The 23,520-nt window shown below is 45.0% G+C and overlaps 1 protein-coding gene across 9 annotated transcripts in view; it reads left to right on the plus strand.

The window, feature by feature from the left end:
• TSPAN4 (tetraspanin 4) overlaps window positions 1–23,520 on the plus strand; it is a 658,755-nt gene that overhangs the window by 546,556 nt on the left and 88,679 nt on the right. For all 9 annotated transcript variants that reach the window (XR_014712218.1, XM_084632554.1, XM_084632553.1 and 6 more), the window contains one exon: window positions 17,377–17,568. Coding sequence is in view for 8 of the 9 variants with exons in the window: in XM_084632554.1 (XP_084488680.1) it covers window positions 17,377–17,568 (192 nt within the window). In the remaining variant the exon portion in view is untranslated. The remainder of the gene's footprint in view (window positions 1–17,376; window positions 17,569–23,520) is intronic.

Raw genomic sequence — 23,520 nt, forward strand, 5'->3', positions numbered from 1 at the left:
TTTTGAGATCACTTTTCAGAACATAGGAGCTCCAGACCACAACCTTTGCCCTTCCATTCCTGTTTTCTTTTTCCAAAGGATTAACTTCCTCTGTTGGATTCAGATTTCAGAGCTTGTACACATCTCTCTCTTTCCAACTATATTGATTTTATTATGATCATCCCAGGTGGATTTGGAAATGACATTTGAGGAGCAAATGAATAATCTTTAACATTTTCAATTTTGCATCAGTTAAAACTAGAACCTGAAGCAGATATCTAATCTTTTTCTCAACGCTTACGTATTCTGCTATCTCACTCTAATACATGCATTTGCTTTGCATTTTCAGGTAAGTTGTTATTAACTCAGTGCTTTACTTATTATACCTCCATGTGAATTAAAGTTTAGGCAATTTTCCAAATTAGAAACTTGTGGCATTGATAAGTATCAATTTCAAACCACTCTGAGATTTTTTAATCTTTCATGTCTAACACTGCCATTGTAGGCCATCTTCATCTGTTACCTTTCTGCATTTTTGCATCCTCCATCATTGATATGCCCTTTGCAGTATGGTGCAATTAAGCATACTACAGAAATTATTAATTAAAGTCAATGGTACTTAAGATGAGGAAATGTTTTGCTGAATAAGGATGGACTTAAGCATGTGATTAATTGCTCTGCTGAATTGGGGTTGCTGAGCCCCAAGAAAGACCGCTTCAATAAGATTTTGTGCAAGGAACACAGCATACATTTTTGGATTGGATATGATTAAGTTACAGGTGGTGTAGTTTTGTTCTGCGATGAATATATCTTAGAGGAATGAACCTACCTCAGAGGAATGCTACTAATACAGCACCAGAGATCAACCTAATAACCTCTGGTGCACTTTCCCAATGGGAACATAAACACGGCATTCTAATTTCCTTTCCTTTATTCTGATGTCATCATTTGTACTCCAGTATACTTCTTTGATTACATAGGAGTGCAACTTGAAAGGTTAATTAGGTAGAAGAAGAGTAATGAATTTCTGGAGAGGACATTACTTCACCAAGGGAAACTAGAAAAGTGTAATTTTAAATGTGGCTGTTGTTGATACCATCAAAACAAAGGCCTTTTTAGTGGCCTGCTGAATTATTTGTAGAATTTTTAGGACTGGCAAGAAAATGCTTTGCACAGTGCATTAGCCTGGCAAATACCAAAGCTCCTGAAAGAGAGCCTATCTTATAGGCTACATTTGATTCAAAGGAAATAAAATAACAATATAAATTGCAGAGATGCATTGCTTGGAACAGGTGACAACTGATTACGCTGCCAGAGAGGGCACTGAGGATCGAGGATGCAGAGAGCAGGATGTTGTTGTGACAGACTGGATACGGTTCAGGATCACAGGAATTAGTAGTCGGCACACTCTGCAGCAAACTTCAGTTAAACAAACAAACAAGCCCCTCCACTCCACAGACCTGAAATGAGACACATTGCACTACTATGAGGGATAATAGATTTCAGGACCATGGATAATGACCCACTAACTTCCCTGTCAATTAATGCTTAGCACAATGGAAAGCGCCAGATTGCACTGCTGGGAAGGAGATTCATTTCAGAAACAGGGAAAGCAGCACATTACCCTGCCATTCAAGGTATTGGCATGTAAGACAACACCATGGGCCAGATCCTCAGCTGATGTAAATTACTGCAGTGATTTCATTGGAGCCACACTCATTTATACCAGCTGAGGATCTAAACCAGTCACTTTTGAAGGAATTTGTCTGGTGTTTATGTAAATAATGGCCTATGTTTCAAGCTCAGAGTTTTATCAGCATTGCAAATTGTAGCTTCTTGTTATAAATTCATTTTTCAACCAGATGAAAAGGAAGTGGGATGGCAGGCCAAAGAATTAGTTTCATAGAGCTTTTAATTTTTAATCCCTATGCTCTGTTTATCATCTGCAGAACTGCAAGGAGTGGCAGCTATAATGCTCTGTGCCTAACTCAATCCTATCCATCTGAAAGCCCTTACCTAGGGGTTGCAGGAATCTCAGTGCAGCAAGACAACAGCAAAATAAAATGACAACCAAGCAAAATGAAGAAAAAAAATCCGGCAAGAAATATATTTTGTTTTTAAAATGAAGCCCTGAACCTGGTAGTAGAGACGTATCTGCATTGTGATGCGTTATTAACATGGAGTTATCAGCTCCATGCCGGGTGGAATTGGCACTTTTGTTCTGAGCTAGGCAGAACGTGTTTTGGAAGCAATAGAAGTACAAGCTGAAGTGAATTGGATCACCCAGGCTACGGTCCTATTTAGAGCAGCCTTGCACACTGCAAAATTTCCCACACAGCTCTAGTGGTACATCCTATTGTTGCAATCCTGGGCTGAAATACACGAGTGACATTTATGCTTTGTTGTGCCTCTAGACCAATAGTTTTCAACATTTTTTCATTTGCAGTTTTTTTGACATTTTTTGAATGGAGGTGTAGACCCCTTTGAAAATCTAAGACATAGTCTGCGGACCACTGGTTGAAAACCACTGCTCTAGATAGATGTTCACCAGGAATTATATTGAAACTACCAGACTCCTTTTCATTTACAAACATGGTGGATGTTATTGTGGAAATGGGGTAGGCCTTTCATTCACTGTGCTCCACCAGCCCTTCTGAAGCATTCCTGTTCACGTGAGCATTAACATCGCTCCAGAAAGGCTGCCCAATACTTCAAAATAAGAGCACATATCTTTATAACTGCCTAGAGGATTTGGATAACCACTTCCCATTGATTTTAATAGGAATTGTGGGGCAGATCTTCAGGTGCAATGGAGCTGTGACAATTCACATTCACTGAGGATCTGCCCCATGCATCCAGATCCCTTAAGCAGTTCTGAAATGTTCACCCAAGGGGTTGAAACAGGGGAGACAGCAGTAGAAAGGAGGAGGAATTGTGTGTTTCGAAGGCTAACAGTTAAAATTCCTTTGATCTGTTCAGTGTCTCATGACTCGAGTGCAGAACACATTTGGTGTAAGTATTGTTTCTAGTTCAGAGAGTGACCCTCAGAATCAACAAAGAAACTGGAATCCATTTCTGGTAGGCACCTCATCTAGCATATGCCTGCATTTGTCACAGATCAAAAGTGCAGAAATTGTAATAAATAGTCTGCGTGTCAGGCCAGTAGCGGACTCCCTCACCACTGGTAATTCTGGAGTAAGACAAACCTCCACTGGATTCCTGTGCCCATCTGTAAGGAAATATGGTTTATATGCCTACTGGATCTGAGCAAGAAAGAGAGATATTTTGATTTGTAGCTAATTACATTGGGGATTTCTGCTGTTTGATTTAAGAAGAGCGGCATTCTCCCAGGTACAACAGTCAGAGCTGAATTACAGCTAGGTGAGAAGCAGGATTAGGAGGGGTTTAACTAATTGCATGTCTGCATCCCCCCACCCCTGAGAACAGGCTGGTGCTAGACGAATGAAGCAAGAAATTAAAATTGCACTAGAAAGTTCATATTAAAACTGGTGGTGGGAAGGGAAGGAGGACAGGGCTTGTATGATCATTTGTCTCTGAAATGGGAGAAGATGGAAGGTTTAGCATTTCAGAATAGTGAATGCTCAACTCAGTGAAGTGACACCAGTTTACACTAGCTGGGGATCTGGCCCATTGTGTTCATCTCCATGGGTTACCTTAGTCATTTAGATATGCTAAGTCACATAATGTTGGAGATCTTGAAGAGTTGTCTTCTAGTGGCTACAAATCCTTCAGAGGCTCCCTCCAAACATGCTGTCATTAGTAAATAGTTACCCGATGCAGGTAAGAGAAAAATTCAGTGTCTTTAGTCCCAGGTATTGTAAAACACATAATGCATGCTTAGTGATGGGGGTGACACATTCATTCAGTTTACAGCAAAGATGTCTCCTTCTAGAGTGCCCTGTTTCCCATTAGTTTGTCACCACATAATAAGTTATGTCTGAAATATTCAGGCTTTTATTTTCCCCTAAGATATCTATTTAAGCCTTCACCTCAAAATGGCGCTTCTGCTCTGTGTGAGCAAGGCAATTGATGATACCTTTAACCGTTCTGCTGTAGTGGTCTTTCCAAACCAATTCAGTCTCATTACAGCCAACTCTTTAGACCCAGATTGTCCCTGGCCCTTGTGGAGATGCCCAGAATGAGAGGGAAAGGAAGAAAGGAACCTTACACAAGGGCCAGGGGAACTGGACTCTCTGAACCTGGGAAGCACAAGGGACTGCTAGCTCCATGCAACCACAAGAGCATGAAAGAGACCTCAGAAGCCTTGCTCCCTCTTCCCACGATTCTGTAGAGCACAAGAATAGGTAGAGCCTGCACTAAAGGAGATAGTATCACGGAAAGGCATTCAGATGACCTAGTGATGAGCATGGTCTAAGAACCTGAATAGCATAGGATGGAATTGTCTGAATATCAGGGAGTGAAGACAGGTATTATGCTGGTTTGAGAGACAGTCCCTCCCTGAGCTCCTTCCCAGGCAATGAAGTCCCCCACAACTCCCTATTCAGGGCATTATCTGAATAGCACAGTCCAGTCCTCAGTCTGTTACATGGAGAATTTTTCTCTAGTATGGATGGTTTAAATGAATTTTGATGCAGCCAGGAAATAGTTGCAAGTTGAACTCTGCAAAACAGGTAAGGGCCCAAGCTCAGGGAAAGGATCATGTCCCCACTAACCAAAACATTTTCAGAACTTTTTTTCTAATTTTATTTATTTATTTTTATTTTATTTTATTTATTTACTACTTATTATTGCTAAGAGCCCCAGAGAAGACAGGGTCCCATTGTGTTAGGTACTGTAAATACACACAGTAAAAACCAATCCCTGTCCTGCCCTTACAGTTTAATTAAACAAGAGGTGGGAGATAGGATTATTATGCTCATTATATAGATGGTGAGTCAAGGCATTGAGAGATTAAGTAATTTTCCCACAGTCATTTGGTGGAAGAGCAGGGAATTGAACCCAGATCTCCTAAATCTCAATTCATAGCCTTAACCATATGACTGTCCTTCCCCTCTTTTCCATAACATTTGGTGAATTTTCAGAGCTTGGAAAGTAAAAGAGACATAGCATTAGCTGCATGTAGGTATGGAGGCCTGTATGTGTTGTCACCGTCCCCAACAGTTCTGCGAAAGCATCCCATTCATGCCATATTGACACGCTCTGCTCTTTCAGTCCTAGATCCACACTGAACAAACAAGTGCCACACTCTAGTGATTTTTGTGGTGTGGACAAATGTCCCCAAGGCTCTCTCACTTACTCCACCCGACATAATCCCCATGTGATTAATTGCTGATTTGAACTCCATTTCCCAAAGGGAAGAGCTAGTCAGTTATGTGTGCCCCCGCCTCAAACCCTTACTCTTCCATAATAGGTAACCTCTAAAGTGTCAGCTCATCTGGATGAACCGCTAGCAGGTCCCCCACATGTACTTCTATAACGAGCTGTGATCAGCATAGTGGAAGAAGCTGTTTTATAATGAAGGGTTCTCATTTCTTTTGAATATGTCTGTTTGACACCCCAGAGCTGTTGGAGGAATAAGAGGAACAATAGCTTAGGTATGCCTTACTTTATTTAGGCCAATAACTATTACTAACAATGTTAATACTATGACATTACTTTTATTCTGCTTTGTAATTAAAGTGGTAATAGCTTATGCATATAGGAAATTACTTTATAGCCAGTGTGATTCTAAGAGGCTAACATGATTCGCCTGTTAGTTTATAAACAGAAATAATAATATGTGAATTAGTTTTACTGCAAAACCAAATAATCTGAGTGTAATGTATGGCCAATATCAGTTGACTTTTTTTTAAATGCAAAAGAACGTCTGTCTAAACGATGAGGTAGGGTGTGCTGATCCTAATCAGATACAACATGAAAATCCTTGATTAGATGCATTTTCTATGCAATAAAACCAATAAAAAATCACTTAGGGACACCAGGGCCATTATGATGAACAATGAGGCAATTTCTCCCTCTATATTGTAAGCGAGTAGCTGTAGCTGCAGAATTAATTCCTCCAGATGCATGCGTGTATCTGGGGTTGCTTGGGATTACTTTGTTTACAATGCTGTAAGATCAATTTTAAATGTATGCATTGAAGTCTGAATAATTTATTTTCTAACCCATTAGAATTATTCTACAGGCCATTTTTCCACCCAAAGTGAGTGTTTGTGTGTGTGTCTGAGAGCGAGAGAGAGATTTCATCTTTGCTTGGTTAGTGAGATGCTACTTTTAGTTTTGAACCTTGCTATAACTGTCCATGCCTTTGTCACCACCAGAGTAAACTGTGCACGGTACGTGGAACTAAAGTTGAAGACCACTTGGAAACTTCAGCTGGTACTGAATGCACCTGCGTACGTAGGGCTCAGTTATAAACCCTGCTGCATTCCTATGCAGGGGAGGAAGGGACATAAAGATCCCACTTATTCTGTTGCATGGTCTACCCCCATCACTGAAACCTATGCAGCAGGGAGAGCAGTTGCCACCAGACTGTTGTGTTCTCTCTTCTGCAGGTTGGCAAGGAGTGGGTGGCTATGGCCAGGATGCGGGTAGAGATTTGGTTCCACCCCTATGCAATGCAACAGTCCATGCACCAGAGCTGGCGCAGAGGGGGAGCAACTTATGCCTGCAAAAGGGCTGACAGAAATGACTTCGCTACCCCAAGAGCATGGGGGAAGCAGGGAAGGGACTGTGACTCTGAGTCACAATATGCTGGGCTCTGCTCCTAGGGAACTGTGGTTCCTTCCTCAGGATGGATTACAAGATTTCAATCCAGCCCTTACTTAGCAGTGCGTCTTGCAGGGAACACAGGACTCTGGTTCACTAGAGAATGCACTAGCTGCCAGTTTGTTTCTAGGTGTGTTCATTGTTATTAGTTATGGTGCTGATTATTTCAGGGAGCACTTTTCTCCCAGCATTTTAGCCAGGTAGTTGAACCTGCTGGACAAGTGAAAGTCCCTATGCTTACATAATTGTGGGCTGAGTGCTGGGCATGTTCAGTGGACGGCTCTTCACTCTGGACTTTGCTCCTGACAGAAGCTGAGTCTATTTGTCTTCTGTATGTCCTGCTGTGGATGTTCCTGAGGGTCTAAACTGAGAGGGGGGAGTCTCTCAGTTGGGATGAGGTGGTCCTTTTAGTGTCATATAAATTTAACATAGATGCTTCTAGTTTCTGATTGTGCATGCACCTCAAGAGAGGGGTTTTGGCTGGGCATATGCTAAGGCTCCAGGCAAGAAACTGCTCTCTGCTATTTTAAGAGGAAAAGGAAAGCGGGGGAAGCGGGTGTCAAGAAAAGGGACTTCTTACTGATTTTTTTTAGTATTTGCTCCTCCTACAACTGATTATCATACATCTCTGGTTCCCTTCAAAGAGGCCAGGGAATGAGTGCAGTTGGAGCCAACTCGGAGGAGCCTGGTACAGACATAGCTATTGAGCTCTTCCTTCTATTTTTGCTTATGCACAAAAGGAGAACACTTAAACCATTTTCTCTTTGTTCTTGCAGTTTACACAGCATGCAAGACTCCCTGCACAAACACGCGACACGCGGGGCCTAATTCTCCTTTCTCGCAGGCTCAATGCGCTTCCCTAGAACTCCACTGACTTCAGCATAATTGGTACCTAATGTACGTGGGTTGGATTGGTGAACTGGGCCCACAGTTTGATATGTGGAGTCTCCCAGCAGCATTAGCCATTTTTTTTAACAGTGGGCCTATTTTGTATTAAAACATAGGTGTCTCTCTACAGGCATTGCAAACCCTATAGCTCCTGAACTAGGCTAGATACTTACTGTTCATCTAGTCCTAATATGTATGCTGCTTCCAAGGACCTATTGTGGGCTGTGGGCTGCAGGCACACAAAGAGTTAAATTCTATTATTAGTTTAGCAACACACAGTGAAGAGACCACAGCATGTTCTCTCATGCAAGGCATTGTTAAAAACTGAGAGACATAATTATCAGAGCCCAATTTGGTACCATGTCTCTCAGCTGAGATCTGGCGAGTAAGCCACACTGAAGATTGGTGCCTGCCACCTGGGTGAAGTTAGTAATTATGCATTCCTGGTCCAAGGATGGCTGAGATCTCGTGGCCGGGACTATTGGAAGAAGGTGTTGTCTAGCCATTTGAGCACAGGAAGTGAGAGTCGGGACTCCTAGGACATGTCTGATCACATACACAGCCAGATTTACACTGGTGAAATTTTGTTCAGTGGAGTTTCTCTGGATTTTCTCGTGGGGTAAATGAGAGTAGATTTAAGCCCCTTCATTTCCTTCCTAGGTCTGCTACTGACCCTTGGACCACGGTTATATCATTTAACCTCTCTCTTCAAAGGTTACCCTTGAGGATAATAACTAGGTAGTAATAATCTCTATTCCACTTGGGGTGTTGTGGAGGTTAGCTAATCTTTGTGAAATGCTTTATTATGTGTATTATAGTAGTGCCTAGAAAGCCCAGCCAAGATCAAGGCCTAGTTGTACTTGTCATCGGCAGGATTGTCATCCCCAGTTTACAGCTGGCAAACTACAGCACAGAGAGATCAAGCGACTTGTCTAAGATTCCCAGCAGGAAGTGTGTGGCAGAGCCAAGAATTGAACCCAAATCTCCTGGGTCCCAGTGTCAGGTATAATTTTTAATTCAAAGGAGAATGAGTGAAGCCATAATCAGAAATCTGGCATATGGCGTCATCTTTGATAAGCAAGTTCTGTCTCTCATCTGCCACATGAACTCAATACGGGCTTATATTTATTTGCCAATATATCACACCACTTCCACAGTCTTTCTGCTGCTCTTTTGTTTCAGTGATTAGTGTCTCCTTTAGCCATGACAATTTTGGAGCCTTCTTGGACACAGGAAAGCTGATAAAAGCAGCCCTGTTAGTGATTTTGTTTTTGTTTTATTTCACATCACAGCAATCCCTGAAAGCTGTCAAGAGCTATCATCTCATCACTCTTCCTCCAAGTGTTTGGCACAAACCAGGAGGAAAAGAACAACATAAATAACAGAGTAAAATTATCCATAAATTGCAGCTCCTTAGATGTCAAGTAGAAATCAAAACAGACAGGCAGGCAGCAGGGAATCAACTGCAACAAAACTTCTACGTTAGTCTCTCTTTGTTCCAAAATCTATAATGTAAATAAACAAGGTCTCTCAAATCCACAGGATGGCAGAGGCAGCCGCTTGTGCTCAGAGAATGGTAAGGGCCAGTGTATCTCAAGTTGCTTAGCAACGGTCCATTTGGTCACTTGGGACCAGACTCAAAGCCCACTGGAAGACTCCCATTGACATCAGTGAGGGTATGTCTACACTACGAAATTAGGTCGAATTTATAGAAGTCGGTTTTTTTTAAATCGGTTTTATATATTCGAGTGTGTGTGTCCCCACAGAAAATGCTCTAAGTGCATTAAGTGCATTAACTCGGCGGAGCGCTTCCACAGTACCGAGGCAAGCGTCGACTTCTGGAGCGTTGCACTGTGGGTAGCTATCCCACAGTTCCCGCAGTCTCCGCTGCCCATTGGAATTCTGGGTTGATATCCCAATGCCTGATGGGGCTAAAACATTGTCGCGGGTGGTTCTGGGTACATATCGCCAGGACCCCGTTCCCACCCTCCCTCCCCCCGTGAAAGCAAGGGCAGACAATCATTTCGCGCCTTTTTTGTCTGCTGCCAGCCAAAGATGTAAAGGATCGATGGAGTGGGTCAGAACAAGACATAGACCAGATTTGTTTTGGACTCATTTTCCTCCTCCCCTGTCTAGATCACACTGCAGTCAGTCACAGAGAAGGCGCAGCGAGGTTAATCTAGCCATGTATCAATCAGAGGCCAGGCTAACCTCCTTGTTCCAATAACAACGATAACTTTGGTGCACCATTTCTTATTGGAACCCTCCGTGCAGTCCTGCCTGAAATACTCCTTGATGTACAGGCACACCCTTTGTTGATTTTAGCTCCCTGAAGCCAACCCTGTAAGCCGTGTCGTCAGTCGCCCCTCCCTCCGTCAGAGCAACGGCAGACAATCGTTCCGCGCCTTCTTTCTGTGCGGACGCCATACCAAGGCAAGCATGGAGGCCGCTGAGCTCATTTTGGCAATTAGGAGCACATCAACCACCACACGCATTATCCAGCAGTATATGCAGCACCAGAACATGGCAACGCGATACCGGGCGAGGAGGCGACGTCAGCGCGGTCCCGTGAGTGATCAGGACATGGACACAGATTTCTCTGAAAGCATGGGCCCTGCCAATGCATGCATCATGGTGCTAATGGGGCAGGTTCATGCTGTGGAACGCCGATTCTGGGCTCGGGAAACAAGCACAGACTGGTGGGACCGCATAGTGTTGCAGGTCTGGGACGATTCCCAGTGGCTGCGAAACTTTCGCATGCGTAAGGGCACTTTCATGGAACTTTGTGACTTGCTTTCCCCTGCCCTGAAGCGCATGAATACCAGGATGAGAGCAGCCCTCACAGTTGAGAAGCGAGTGGCGATAGCCCTGTGGAAGCTTGCAACGCCAGACAGCTACCGGTCAGTTGGGAATCAATTTGGAGTGGGCAAATCTACTGTGGGGGCTGCTGTGATGCAAGTAGCTCACGCAATCAAAGATCTGCTGATATCAAGGGTAGTGACCCTGGGAAATGTGCAGGTCATAGTGGATGGCTTTGCTGCAATGGGATTCCCTAACTGTGGTGGGGCTATAGACGGAACCCATATCCCTATCTTGGCACCGGAGCACCAAGCCGCCGAGTACATAAACCGCAAGGGGTACTTTTCAATAGTGCTGCAAGCTCTGGTGGATCACAAGGGACGTTTCACCAACATCAACGTGGGATGGCCGGGAAAGGTGCATGACGCTCGCATCTTCAGGAACTCTGGTCTGTTTCAAAAGCTGCAGGAAGGGACTTTCTTCCCAGACCAGAAAATAACTGTTGGGGACATTGAAATGCCTATATGTATCCTTGGGGACCCAGCCTACCCCTTAATGCCATGGCTCATGAAGCCGTACACAGGCAGCCTGGACAGTAGTCAGGAGCTGTTCAACTACAGGCTGAGCAAGTGCAGAATGGTGGTAGAATGTGCATTTGGACGTTTAAAGGCGCGCTGGCGCAGTTTACTGACTCGCTTAGACCTCAGCGAAACCAATATTCCCACTGTTATTACTGCTTGCTGTGTGCTCCACAATATCTGTGAGAGTAAGGGGGAGACGTTTATGGCGGGGTGGGAGATTGAGGCAAATCGCCTGGCTGCTGGTTACGCGCAGCCAGACACCAGGGCAGTTAAAAGAGCTCAGGAGGGCGCGGTACGCATCAGAGAAGCTTTGAAAACCAGTTTCATGACTGGCCAGGCTACAGTGTGAAAGTTCTGTTTGTTTCTCCTTGATGAAACCCCCCGCCCCTTGGTTCACTCTACTTCCCTGTAAGCTAACCACCCTCCCCTCCTCCCTTTAATCACCGCTTGCAGAGGCAATAAAGTCATTGCTGCTTCACAGTCATGCATTCGTTATTCATTCATCACACAAATAGGGGGATGACTACCAAGGTATCCCAGGAGGGGTGGTGGAGGAGGGAAGGAAAATGCCACACAGCACTTTAAGCACAGCACTTTAAAAGTTTACAACTTTAAAATTTATTGAATGACAGCCTTCTTTTTTTTGGGCAATCCTCTGTTGTGGAGTCGCTGGTTGGCCGGAGGCCCCCCCACCGCGTTCTTGGGCGTCTGGGTGTGGAGGCTATGGAACTTGGGGAGGAGGGCGGTTGGTTACAGAGGGGCAGCAGTGGCAGTCTGTGCTCCAGCTGCCTTTGCTGCAGCTCAACCATACACTGGAGCATTCTGGTTTGGTCCTGCAGCAGCCTCAGCATTGAATCCTGCCTTCTCTCATCACGCTGCCGCCACATTTGAGCTTCAGCCCTGTCTTCTGCCCGCCACTTACTCTCTTCAGCCCTCCACCTCTCCTCCCGGTCATTTTGTGCTTTCCTGCACTCTGACATTATTTGCCTCCACGCATTCGTCTGTGCTCTGTCAGTGTGGGAGGACAGCATTAGCTCAGAGAACATTTCATCTCGAGTGCGTTTTTTTTTCTTTCTAAGCTTCACTAGCCTCTGGGAAGGAGAAGATCCTGTGATCATTGAAACACATCCAGCTGGTGGAGAAAAAAAAAGGGACAGCGGTATTTAAAAAGACACATTTTATAAAACAGTCGCTACACTCTTTCAGGGTAAACCTTGCTGTTAACATTACATACATAGCACATGTGCTTTCGTTACAAGGTCGCATTTTGCCTCCTCCCACCGCGTGACTACCCCCTCAACCCTCCCCCCTCCCCGTGGCTAACAGCGGGGAACATTTCTGTTCAGCCACAGGCAAACAGCACAGCAGGAATGTGTCCCTGAAGAAAAGCACCCTATTTCAACCAGGTGACCATGAATTATATCTCACTCTCCTGAGGATAACACAGAGAGAGAAAGAACGGATTTTGGTTGAATGCCAGCAAACATACACTGCAATGCTTTGTTCTACAGTGATTCCTGAGTATGTGTTACTGGCCTGGAGTGATAAAAGTGTCCTACCATGAAGGACGAAATAAGGCTGCCCTCCCCAGAAACCTTTTGCAAAGGCTTTAGGACTACATCTAGGAGAACCGCAAATACCAGGGCAAAGTAATCCTTTCACATGCTTGCTTTTAAACCATGTATAGCATTTTAAAAGGTACACTCACCAGAGGTCCCTTCTCCGCCTGCTGGGTCCAGGAGGCAGCCTTGGGTGGGTTCGGGGGGTACTGGCTCCAGGTCTAGGGTGAGAAACAGTTCCTGGCTGTCGGGAAAACCGGTTTCTCCGCTTGCTTGCTGTGAGCTATCTACAACCTCCTCCTCCTCCTCATCTTCTTCGTCCCCAGAACCTGCTTCCGTATTGCCTCCATCTCCATTGAAGGAGTCAAACAACACGGCTGGGGTAGTGGTGGCTGAACCCCCTAAAATGGCATGCAGCTCATCATAGAAGCGGCATGTTTGGGGCTCTGACCCAGAGCGGCTGTTCGCCTCTCTGGTTTTCTGGTAGGCTTGCCTCAGCTCCTTCAGTTTCACACGGCACTGCTTCGGGTCCCTGTTATGGCCTCTGTCCTTCGTGCCCTGGGAGATTTTCACAAAGGTTTTGGCATTTCGAAAACTGGAACGGAGTTCTGATAGCACGGATTCCTCTCCCCAAACAGCGATCAGATCCCGTACCTCCCGTTCGGTCCATGCTGGAGCTCTTTTGCGATTCTGGGACTCCATCATGGTCACCTGTGCTGATGAGCTCTGCATGGTCACCTGCAGCTTGCCACGCTGGCCAAACAGGAAATGAGATTCAAAAGTTCGCGGTTCTTTTCCTGTCTACCTGGCCAGTGCATCTGAGTTGAGAGTGCTGTCCAGAGCGGTCAGAATGGAGCACTCTGGGATAGCTCCCGGAGGCCAATACCATCGAATTGTGTCCACAGTACCCCAAATTCGAGCTGGGAACGTCGATTTAAGCGCTAATCCACTTGTCAGGGGTGGAGTAAGGAAATCGATTTTAAGAGCCCTTTAAGTCGAAATAAAGGGCTTCACTGTGTGGACGGGTGCAGGTTTAAATCGATTTAACGCTGCTAAATTCGACCTAAAGTCCTAGTGTAGACCAGGGCTGAGCTTTGGATCAGACCCTTAGGGTCCTGTTCAGAAAAGTGCATAAGCAAATGCTTAAGTGCTGCTGAAGTCAAGGAAACATAAATGCATGCTTAAAATTAAGCATATACCTAAGTGCTTTCATGAATAGAGAGTGTGCTTATGTGCCTTGTGGAATCAGGGCCTAAAAGAGCTGCATTGCTTAGCTCTAAAGGGAGTCCCTGCCTTTCAGGACAGAGATTGCCATGTTGTGGTTTTGATGTGGGGCACTCTAAGCGGGGAACGGTTTGGAATGTGGGAGGAATGAGCATAACTGGAGTCAGAAGGATTGGGCACTGTTGTCATTTCCCATGAGAAGGGCTTTGTGAAATCCCCTGTTGTGGGTCAGAGTGAGTTAGTTGGGCCTATTGCTGAAAGAGTCATTCCCAAGACACTGGAATGCTGGTGAGATTTTCTCCAGACTGCCAGCTTTGGTTAATCAACTTTTCCTTTTAGACGTCTAAAGCCTCTGTGCCTGATCGTCAGCTCGTATAAATTGATGTAGCTCTATTGAAGTTAACGGAGCTATGGTGATCTACATGGGCTGACAAACTGGCCTTAAGTTTTCAGCTCTGGACTAAATGGGTACACCCGCAAACCCCAGCATTTGCATGTACACGTGCTTCTGTTTGAACATGCGTTGGTGTGGAGTGATTTTTGAGAGCAGGATCAATGTACTCATAACTAAATGTCTGATGCTAGAGGTGTCTTTGGGGAAATCTAGGATCCTAGGGGCAATGGTGTTGGAAGGACTTCGTATAGCTTTATGCCCTTCATATGGCAAAGAATTTAAGAGGTGATGCTGGAATGGTTGCTGCAATCAAATCTTTCAGCTGCCGCATGAATAATAATGCTTACTAGTGAGACGCACTTCATGCAGATTACAAAGTACAGTCATATACATTCCGTATCAGTCAAGGCAACAAAATAACAATGATAAGGACTCTGATACGGGGATGACATATGCTGCATTTTATTGGTGCTTTGGAATTTCATAAGCACTGTATTAAAGATAATAGCTAAATGGATTGCAAATGGATACCTCCGGTGCTCCTGGGGATTTGCACTCGTTACTGCCTAATTGAGACATTTGTGTAGCCTTGTTGTGCCCAGTGCTCAGAGGCTGATTCTGAGGTATAGAATCATAGAAATTGGGGAGAAAGAAAAAGCTATGGGGTATTTGCGCCTATTTTCCCTGCTAGGGCAGGAATGTCCTGAGAGTGTATTTCAGTTGTTTTGACCAGTCCAGTTGTAGCTGATTCCAGCCTTGGGATTCTCTGTAGATGCTGTTCCACAGTATAATAGACGTTTATGCTTAAGAGATTTTTCTTAAGCTGTTGTTTCCTTTGCTTATTTTCATTGCTCCTTGAAGCGCACTAAACAATGACTAAGGGGAAGGATGGTACCTGAAGCATGAACACTTAAACAAATTGTTTAGTTAAACTACACCTCTTTGGAAATCTTGGCAGTGACCGCATGATGCATGGATTGGTTAGTGTGTACATATATTGTATATAATTGTGGGAATCATATGGGCTGAATTGTCCCTGGCTCTTGTGCAAGATGTGTGGCAGGAGATAGAATCATACAAATGTAGGGCTGGAAGGGACCTTGAGAAGTCATTAAGTCCAGCCCCTTGTGCTGTGGCAGGACCAAGTTAACCTAGACCATCCCTGACAGATGTTTGTCCAACTTGTTTTTAAAAGCTTCCGATGATGGGGACTCCCCAACCTCCCTTGGAAGCCTATTCCAGAGCTTAACTACCCTTGTCATTGGAAAGTGTTTCCTAATATCTAACCTAAATCTCCCTTGCTGCAGATTAAGCCCATTGGTTCTTGTCCTACCTTCAGTGGACATGGAGAACAATTGGTCACAGTCCTCTTTATAACAGCCCTTAAAATATTGGAAGACTTATCACCCTCCCCCCCCCCCGTCGTCTTGTCTCTGAACTTAAAAGGCCTGTTTTTTTAACCTCTGCTTGTAGGTCAGGTTTTCTAAATCTTTTGGAGCATAAGAAGCTGTTTGACATGCAGGCATCCCACATAAGGACAATTGTAGTCCCTATGTTTGAAGGAAACACAAGGACTATTTCCTCTATATGACAATCGGCTGATCTCATGGGGCTGGTGTGAGGTATTGCCGCAGCCCTTTACCACCCTGCCAAAGATGTTGGGGAGCAATTGAGGGAACAAGCTAAAACATACTAAAAGATGGTGCAGTCTGTGCACCTTTCCTCAGCCTTGCCTTGAGCTGTGTGGCTTTGCGCTGGCTCTCAGAGGGGATGGGGGCAGCGCAGGTGCACAATCCAGCCCTAAATAACTGATTAGAGTTATACAAACTGAGTGATTACTTTGCAGTTTCCTTGGATTTTTTTCTCTCTTTCATTTCTGAGGTCTAATGCCCGAGTTTGCGGCTAGCTCTTTCTCTTTCCTTTCCTAGTTCATGATTTGCCTTATGTTCACCCACTTTATGCAGACATTTAATTGATATGCATCTGAAAGAGAATGACACATGTGACTTATTACTATGTGAACATGGTTTCCTTCCCAGCCTTTAATTGATTTTAGATAATAAAGTGCAATTATAAAACTCAATAAAAAATCAGTTATTTTAAAGAGAGAGACTGAAAGAAACCTAAGTGATGCTCTGCTGTGGGACTATTATCAAATGAAATCCCCTTTGTTTAAGTCTATTTAATTTCACAGCTTTACTTGAATTGCTACAGTTCTGTGGGCTTTCTCACAATTATAAACAGCAGGCTGATAAATGAACACATTTTTTAAAAAGTCCCAGTGAATATAGCCACCCTAGATGTTGTTTTTGTGGTGGAGCCTGCCCACACCTTAGTGCAGCCGTTCCACTTTTTATGTATCTGGGGAACCGTGTACTATTGCTTCTCACTTGGTCCTGTTTTAGACCAGCCTAAGGAGTCTTCAAGTTCTCTGCTGAGCATTGAATTATCAAAGTAACTAAGCCACAATACGGGTGATCAGTGTCATTATTTGCAATACTAGTGGAGGGATCCTTTCTCCCACTACAGCCCCTGTATGCGGTAACCCTCCCCCCTTAATTGGCCATGGAGAATTTCCCTAGGACAGGCACTGCCTAGGATAGCCATAAGGAGCACTATGCAGTCCCTCTTGCAAGCCTTGATGTATGCGGCATACCAGGAGTGGGAGATTGTGTGTCATGGGTAAGAGGCAGAGGGGGTGTAGCACACACTACTTTATGTGCAGTTCTCTGAGCTGCCTAAATAGTGCCTGGGGATATTTTGGCCCACAACCAGACCAGAAATTATGGGAGTTTCACCCTTGCCTCCCAGAGTGCCTGCTTTTCCCTCAGAGAAGGAAGGAAGAAGAGGTTGCCCTTGTGGTTAGGACACTGGACTGAGACTCAGGAGATCTGGGTTCTGACTCTGCCACAGACGCAGCATGTCTTAATCAGGTCACATCATCGTGCCTGAGTTTCCCCATCAGTAAAATGGGGATAATACTGATTCTTTCCTCCACCCTTTGTCTTGTTGTATTTAGTCTGAAAGCAGTTTAGGGGAGGAATGATCTCTTACTCTGTGTGTGTGTGTGTGTGTGTGTGTGTGTGTGTGTGTGTGTATATACAGGGCCTAGTACAATGGGACCTCTAGAGACTACTGTGATATAGATGATAAAAATTATACTAATAAAGGATGCTCTGACGGAGTTTCTTTGTTTTCCCAGCTGGGAGGCTGCGGGATCCTTGGAGTTGGTATCTGGCTGGCTGTTACCCAAGGGAACTTTGCTACCCTCTCCTCTTCTTTCCCATCCCTGTCGGCTGCCAACCTGCTGATTGTCACAGGGACTTTTGTCATGATCATCGGCTTCGTCGGCTGTATAGGTGCCATCAAAGAAAACAAGGGCCTCCTGCTGAGTGTGAGTATGAAGACATGCGCGGTCAGCAGTGGTGTCCATTGTTTCCTGGTTCTGGTGCCATTGCAATGCACGTTAGAGTGATGTACGGTATTTAAGATGCAGACTGGTCAGTTCTGGGCCGGGACGAGGCATGAGTCATGGTTCAGTCATTCTCTGATCTCCCAGGTCATTCCTGACCACACCTGCTTCTATTAACACTTTCGCCAAAGACGAGACGCTCACAAGAAGGGAGGGCTTAGCGATGGTGGTGATGCAATTGTGTGCTTCCTGGGGACTGAGGGATTTGCCGAGATGGCTTTTGCAGCACACCCTTGAATTCCTTGTCCTTATTCAGCCAACTTTAGCAGCTACATACCTTCAATAGCTACTGTAGTGGGGCTGGTGCTATGAGGGCCTGAGGTGGGGATCATTGGCGAGGGGAGACAGTGCAGGGAGAAGTTATGAGTTTGGCCTAAACTGGAATTGAGATACCACCATTGGTTTTTGCCAGTAGTTAACTTTTAAAAGGTTGGGATGTTGTTTATGCTGTTAAATGAGGTTAAGGGTTAATAAGGTGTGGACGGTCCAGATTTAACTGAGGCCACGGATCTTGCTTGTGTTTTACTGAAACCTGATTTGATGTCATTGCTTTGGTTTACCACAGTTGGTGCCCGTTACAGTTAATGTTGGGTGAATATTTTGTGTAGCATGAGGCTAAAGGGGGATCAGTGAGGTCATGGCATTATGGCCACGCTGTTTATTCAGTCTTAAATATAGGTAGTTTCTCACCTCACAGATGGATTGAATCCAGTGTCCCAGGGTGGAGTGAAGCTGGGACTAGGCCTGGTGAAGTGATTTCTTGGCTGCATTGCAAAGTCTCTGTGTGAGCTGAAGTTGTTCCCCACCACACACCTCAGCCTGCCAGGGCTCAAATGTGGGGTGAGGTGTGTGAAAGTGACCAGAAATGAGGGACACACAAATTATTCTGTAAAAATATTTTTAGTTCTGTAAAATCCCTTTCTTTAGTGTACAGAAGGCTTTCTGTAGCCTCTGTTTCATGATTCTTTGCTTCTGGTGTATTTTTTAACAATAGAAGTGAGGGGTGACTTTGGCACTAAAACGAGTGATGTCCCTTGAAACCAAGAAGCCTCTGGGGCCTTTTCACCAAGGTGGGATGTAGGGACTGAGACTGCTCAATGACTTTAATAGCCTTATGGGTGACAAACTTTCTGAATAAGTTACGTGGCTATCATGACAGCCGTGTGGCTAACCCACATGTTTATTGGCTCCATGCTCATGCAACTCTATCCTGCAAGGTGCCGAGTCCCATGGGATTGCTCACATGCTTAAGATGTTTGCTGGATTACGGCCAGAGTACTCAGCTTGCTGTGGGACAGAGCACATTGCTCTTTTGGGGGTCATATTGGGGCAAGGCAGCTAGAAATGTGCCAGTGTCAGGGAGTGATCATTACCACCTGTGGGCTGATAGTGGGTGTCCACCTATGCTGTTGGAGTTGGGGAAAAATCTTGATCAGCTTCCAGTTAGTGGAAGCATCAGTGTAGAGTCTAGGTGGAAATCCTCTGGATGGACTCTCAGATTTGGACCTTACTCCCCCCCAACCTTTAATAGCTTTCACCTGTTGGCCTTCAGGGTGCCATATACGGATGATCCCTTTACCAAGTCTAGAATTTTCAGGGGAGCCTAAGTTAGTTACTAGCTCCTGCTGACTGTTCATGAGATTCAGAACTCTCATGGGTGCTTTTGACAATCCCACTGTCAGCCCTTTTGGGGAGGGACAGGGATGACAGGGGCTGCTGCTTGTGGGTGAGATGGGGTATTGTGTGGGTCTGCTTCCACTTTATTATTATATTCTGGTTCACACTGCTGGTTTGGTTTGATTAAATTGTAATTTTAATTAATCATAGAAGTGCCTATAGCTTGGGACAGGTGTGTTTTTTCCTAGATAAATTATAAATCAAAATAAATTCATGAACATCATACCCCCAAGATGATCTTCTACCAAAAAAGGGCTGGAATCTCTCTGGGTGCCCTTTAAAAATCCTGACCTCTTGCCCCAAAACACACAAAGTGAGGTTTGTTCAACTTCTCTGCTCTTAGTTCTGTGCCTTCCCTTCTGTGCCACTTTTTAAAGGGAATGTTCCTGTGAAATCAGTGGTTTGTCAGGACATGCCTGCTAATTTTGGCAATGGGAAAGCAGTTAAGAGTTGGAAATCTTCTCTGCACATGACTCACACTGTGTTTAGCAATCATGAAAGGGGCGAGTCCTTAAACTCCCTTCGATGTCTCCCAGGGCATGTCTTTACATCTAGCCTTGTTTCTGGCCTCAAGTCTATTCTTATTTAAACCTAATTCCTTTGACTGTCTGCTTGGTCCTTTCTGAATGATGTGACATCACTGCAGATAGAGGTTTGTCGTGGCTGTGATGTCAGTGACACATTTCTTAGACCGTGCACAATATGGTAGAATTTTGTTCTGTTAATAGCATCTCTCATGCTAACTATTTTTTAAAAAGTCAGTCTGGGATTTCCAAAGGAGCCTAAGGGTTTTAGGCATCCAACACCCATTACATTTCAATGAGATCAGAGTACCTAACTCCTTTAAGCCACTTTGGAAATACCAGCCTAAAATAATAAATAGTTGCAGTGGGGGTGAAAAGGTATATTTAGGGTGGGCTGATAGAGCTGGTTTAATACTATTAATTGAACACACTGCTTGATTAAATTGGCTGCTTGTCACTGAATAACGTATTTGACTAATTCATTGTTCTGAGAATTAGCCAGCTCTAGTGGTCCATGAGAGAGGAGGCAAATATGGGGAGGTAGGTGGGTAGCAGAGATTGGCAAGGTCTTTGAAGGAGGCTGGAGCAAGTTTATGATGGGCTTAAAAACAAAGAAGAAATTATTCACTGGATTCTGACATGAAAGGGGAAACAATAGCGTTGTTGGAAGATGAGGGTGTATTCCTTCTTCATGGCTCATGTCAGAAATGAGGCTGTGGCATTCTGCCAGTGTTGGAGTCTGGAAAGGTGGAATTTGGGGAGGTCATAAAGAAAAGGCGTTGCGATCATCAAAACTAGAGGAGTATTTCCAGGAATGCTGTAAGGGTATGGCATGTTGGCAGGTATCCGGGTTTCACCAAGTATCCATGGAGAGATGCTGATTTCACTCAGTAGAATACCTGCACATCTCCAGTTAGCACTTTTCATTTACCTCCCTCCAGTCTCTTCTCAGTACAGTATGGGAGTAAGACGTGATCATGAAATACTAACCATAACCAGCAATAAAGCTCCCCTAATGGTACAGTCATCTTACTCTCCTGCTGCTCTGTCCATGTGTCTCTCTCCTCTAAATCCTTCGCTGTCTTCCTCTCATATTCCACATCAAGATAATTCCCTTGAAGTCTCCTTCAAGAGCCTCATAACTGCACCTAGAGATGAGCTTGGGACTATGCAAACCGTGAAGACACATGCGGTATTCCCGAGACCAAATCAGAGTTTCTGCTGCTGTCACCTGCACTGCATCCCCTCAGATTGCTCAAATGGCAGATCTGTTTCCTCCTGCTTTCCCCTGCTGGCCACCTCTAGATCTGCATGGATTGGAGAAGGCTCCTATTGTCTTGATTCCTCCTGCCGTCCCCCACGGGCTCCCAAGAGCAGCTGAAAGGGGAGAAGTCAGCACCTAGAGGTTGGGCAGAGGTAGGGGGACAGGAGCTGCACAGGGGGTTATAGTATCTGTGGTGGGGGGAGGATTCTAAGGTGCTGTGGGGGTCAGAAGCTAAGATGGATGATGCCAGAGAGCAAGAACTTAAAAGGCTAGGAGCTGATATTGAGCAGGGAGAGGTGTTGGGGAGCAGAAGATGGAGAATACTGGGATAAGAGGTGGGAGTAGGACCTGGTTGTGTGAAGGAGCAGAAGCCACATGGTGGTGGGCAGTAGGGGGCTGAGTAAGGGTCTGGGCGTTCAGAGCTTATCCTATTCATGCACTAAGGGAAGTGGTACTGGTTAGTGGTGTGGCAGGAGATGGCGTTTTTGTGAAGAGCAAGGAGGTTGGAGTGCCGGGAGAAGTGAACGGTGGGAGAGGGCATGCTAACCCATTTATATGGTGTATGCTGGGTTGGAGGGAGGCCCAGAATCTGACCCTATATCTGCATGCCCTCTGACATGTGACCTGGGCATTGCATTTGTCTGAATGCGATTGTGAGCTCTTCAGTGCGAAGATCCTGTAGTGTTCTTATATGAATGACAGTAATGGCTGGGTCTGGCATGTGTAACAGTGCCAGGGAGCAGGAGAGGGGGGAATCTGTAAGTGGCAGAGAGGGGAGGGAGCAGAGAGATCTAAACAGAAATAAAACATTAAAACAAATGGGGTTTGTGAATACTCAGAAATAATCCATACAGACATACTGAGCCAGATGCCCCGCTGGTCTGAATCAGCACAGCTTCAATGGAACTGCATTGATTTCCACCAACCCAAGGATCTGACCCATTTCTTTATTCATCATCCTGACCAGTCCTTGTGACTGCCTCACTAAACAAACACATTCACATTATTGAGCACTCTGAGGAACCTTATGGAAACCTGAACTAAAGTGAGAACAAAATTCTTTTTGTAAGGAAACCTTGAGCCTGGCCTACATTCTGCATTCATATGAAGACGGGGTGAATGCGCACATGCCATCATGTCAAAATGTCATTGAACAAATAGCGGATACCGACAACGATCCTTATATGCTCCAGCTCTGATGTGAAGGAAGATAAACTCTCCCAGCATTAGGTTTCCCTAGGGAAATCAGAAGCATGAGTATCTCGTGAAATAAATAGACACCCCAGCGGTGTGTAATCTCACAACTGAATGCAGAGGCAAGTTGATGGCTGAAGCTGGGGAACAGCTCTCACTTGGTTTCAGAGAGAGACATTCCGTGGCATTGCCTTTCTTTGGTTTCTGAAAACGTTACAACAGAAGCTCGTCTCTTTGCAAACACTGTTGGGTCTTGGAAGCCGAGTGCCCCTAATGATCATCATGCTGCAGTGTAAGGGCAGCAGTTGTTGACAAGTGAAATTTGGTGAGCCCAGGGCTCATTGAAGGCAATAGAACCACTCCCACTGGTTTTAATGGGCATTTGATCAGGATCTAAGGGGTGATCTCAACATACAGCAAATCTTTATAAACTACTTTGCGGTAAGATGGGAGTGCAGTTCTGCTTCCTCCTGGGATTGTGTCTGTTCTCACTGTGAAGGCTTTGAGCACCAATGCTCATCACCGTCCATGTGTTCCATCTCTCCCTATAATCTCTACGTGGCATGCTGAATCCATTGTAACATACTGGCAGGTGTGTTTGTGTGTGTGCCAATGCACACATGCCTATGTGCTCGCATACACAGTTGTTCTTTGCTAAATAGAGTCACACTTGCTCAAGTTCTTGTGACTATGTTTCCCTATGGTGGCTGACCTATAAAAATCTCTAAATGAGTAGCAGCCAATGAAGCTCAAGTGGTAAAGGCCTGTGTTTATGGAAGTGAACTGCCTGAATTCTGTCAGTATCCTTCATATAAGTGGTTAGCGGGAATCTATCGTAGTTTTATGTTTGCAACCATGAAGTCATTATACCATGCATAATGCATGGTAAAAAAAAAAAATCCCAGCTGTGGCTTTTAAATAATGATTGATTTATATTATTATTAATTTGTATTAAAGTAGTCCCTAGGGACTACAGTTGAGATCAGGGGCCAGTTGTGTTAGGTTCTGTACAAACTCTTCATGAGAGACAGTCTTGCCCTGGAGAGCTTACTATCTAAATCAGAGGTGGGCAAACTATATGGCCTGCGGCCCCCCCGACCCCTCCCCTACTGTTCCCCTCCCCCACAGCCTCAGCTCACTGCGCCGCCAGCAGAATGATCTGTGTGGGGGGGCTGCGAGCTCCTGGGGCAGCGCAGTTGCAGAGCCTGGCCTGAC

This window comes from Lepidochelys olivacea (genome assembly GCF_965140295.1).
Source record: "Lepidochelys olivacea isolate rLepOli2 genome assembly, chromosome: 6".
Lineage (NCBI taxonomy): Eukaryota > Metazoa > Chordata > Testudines > Cheloniidae > Lepidochelys > Lepidochelys olivacea.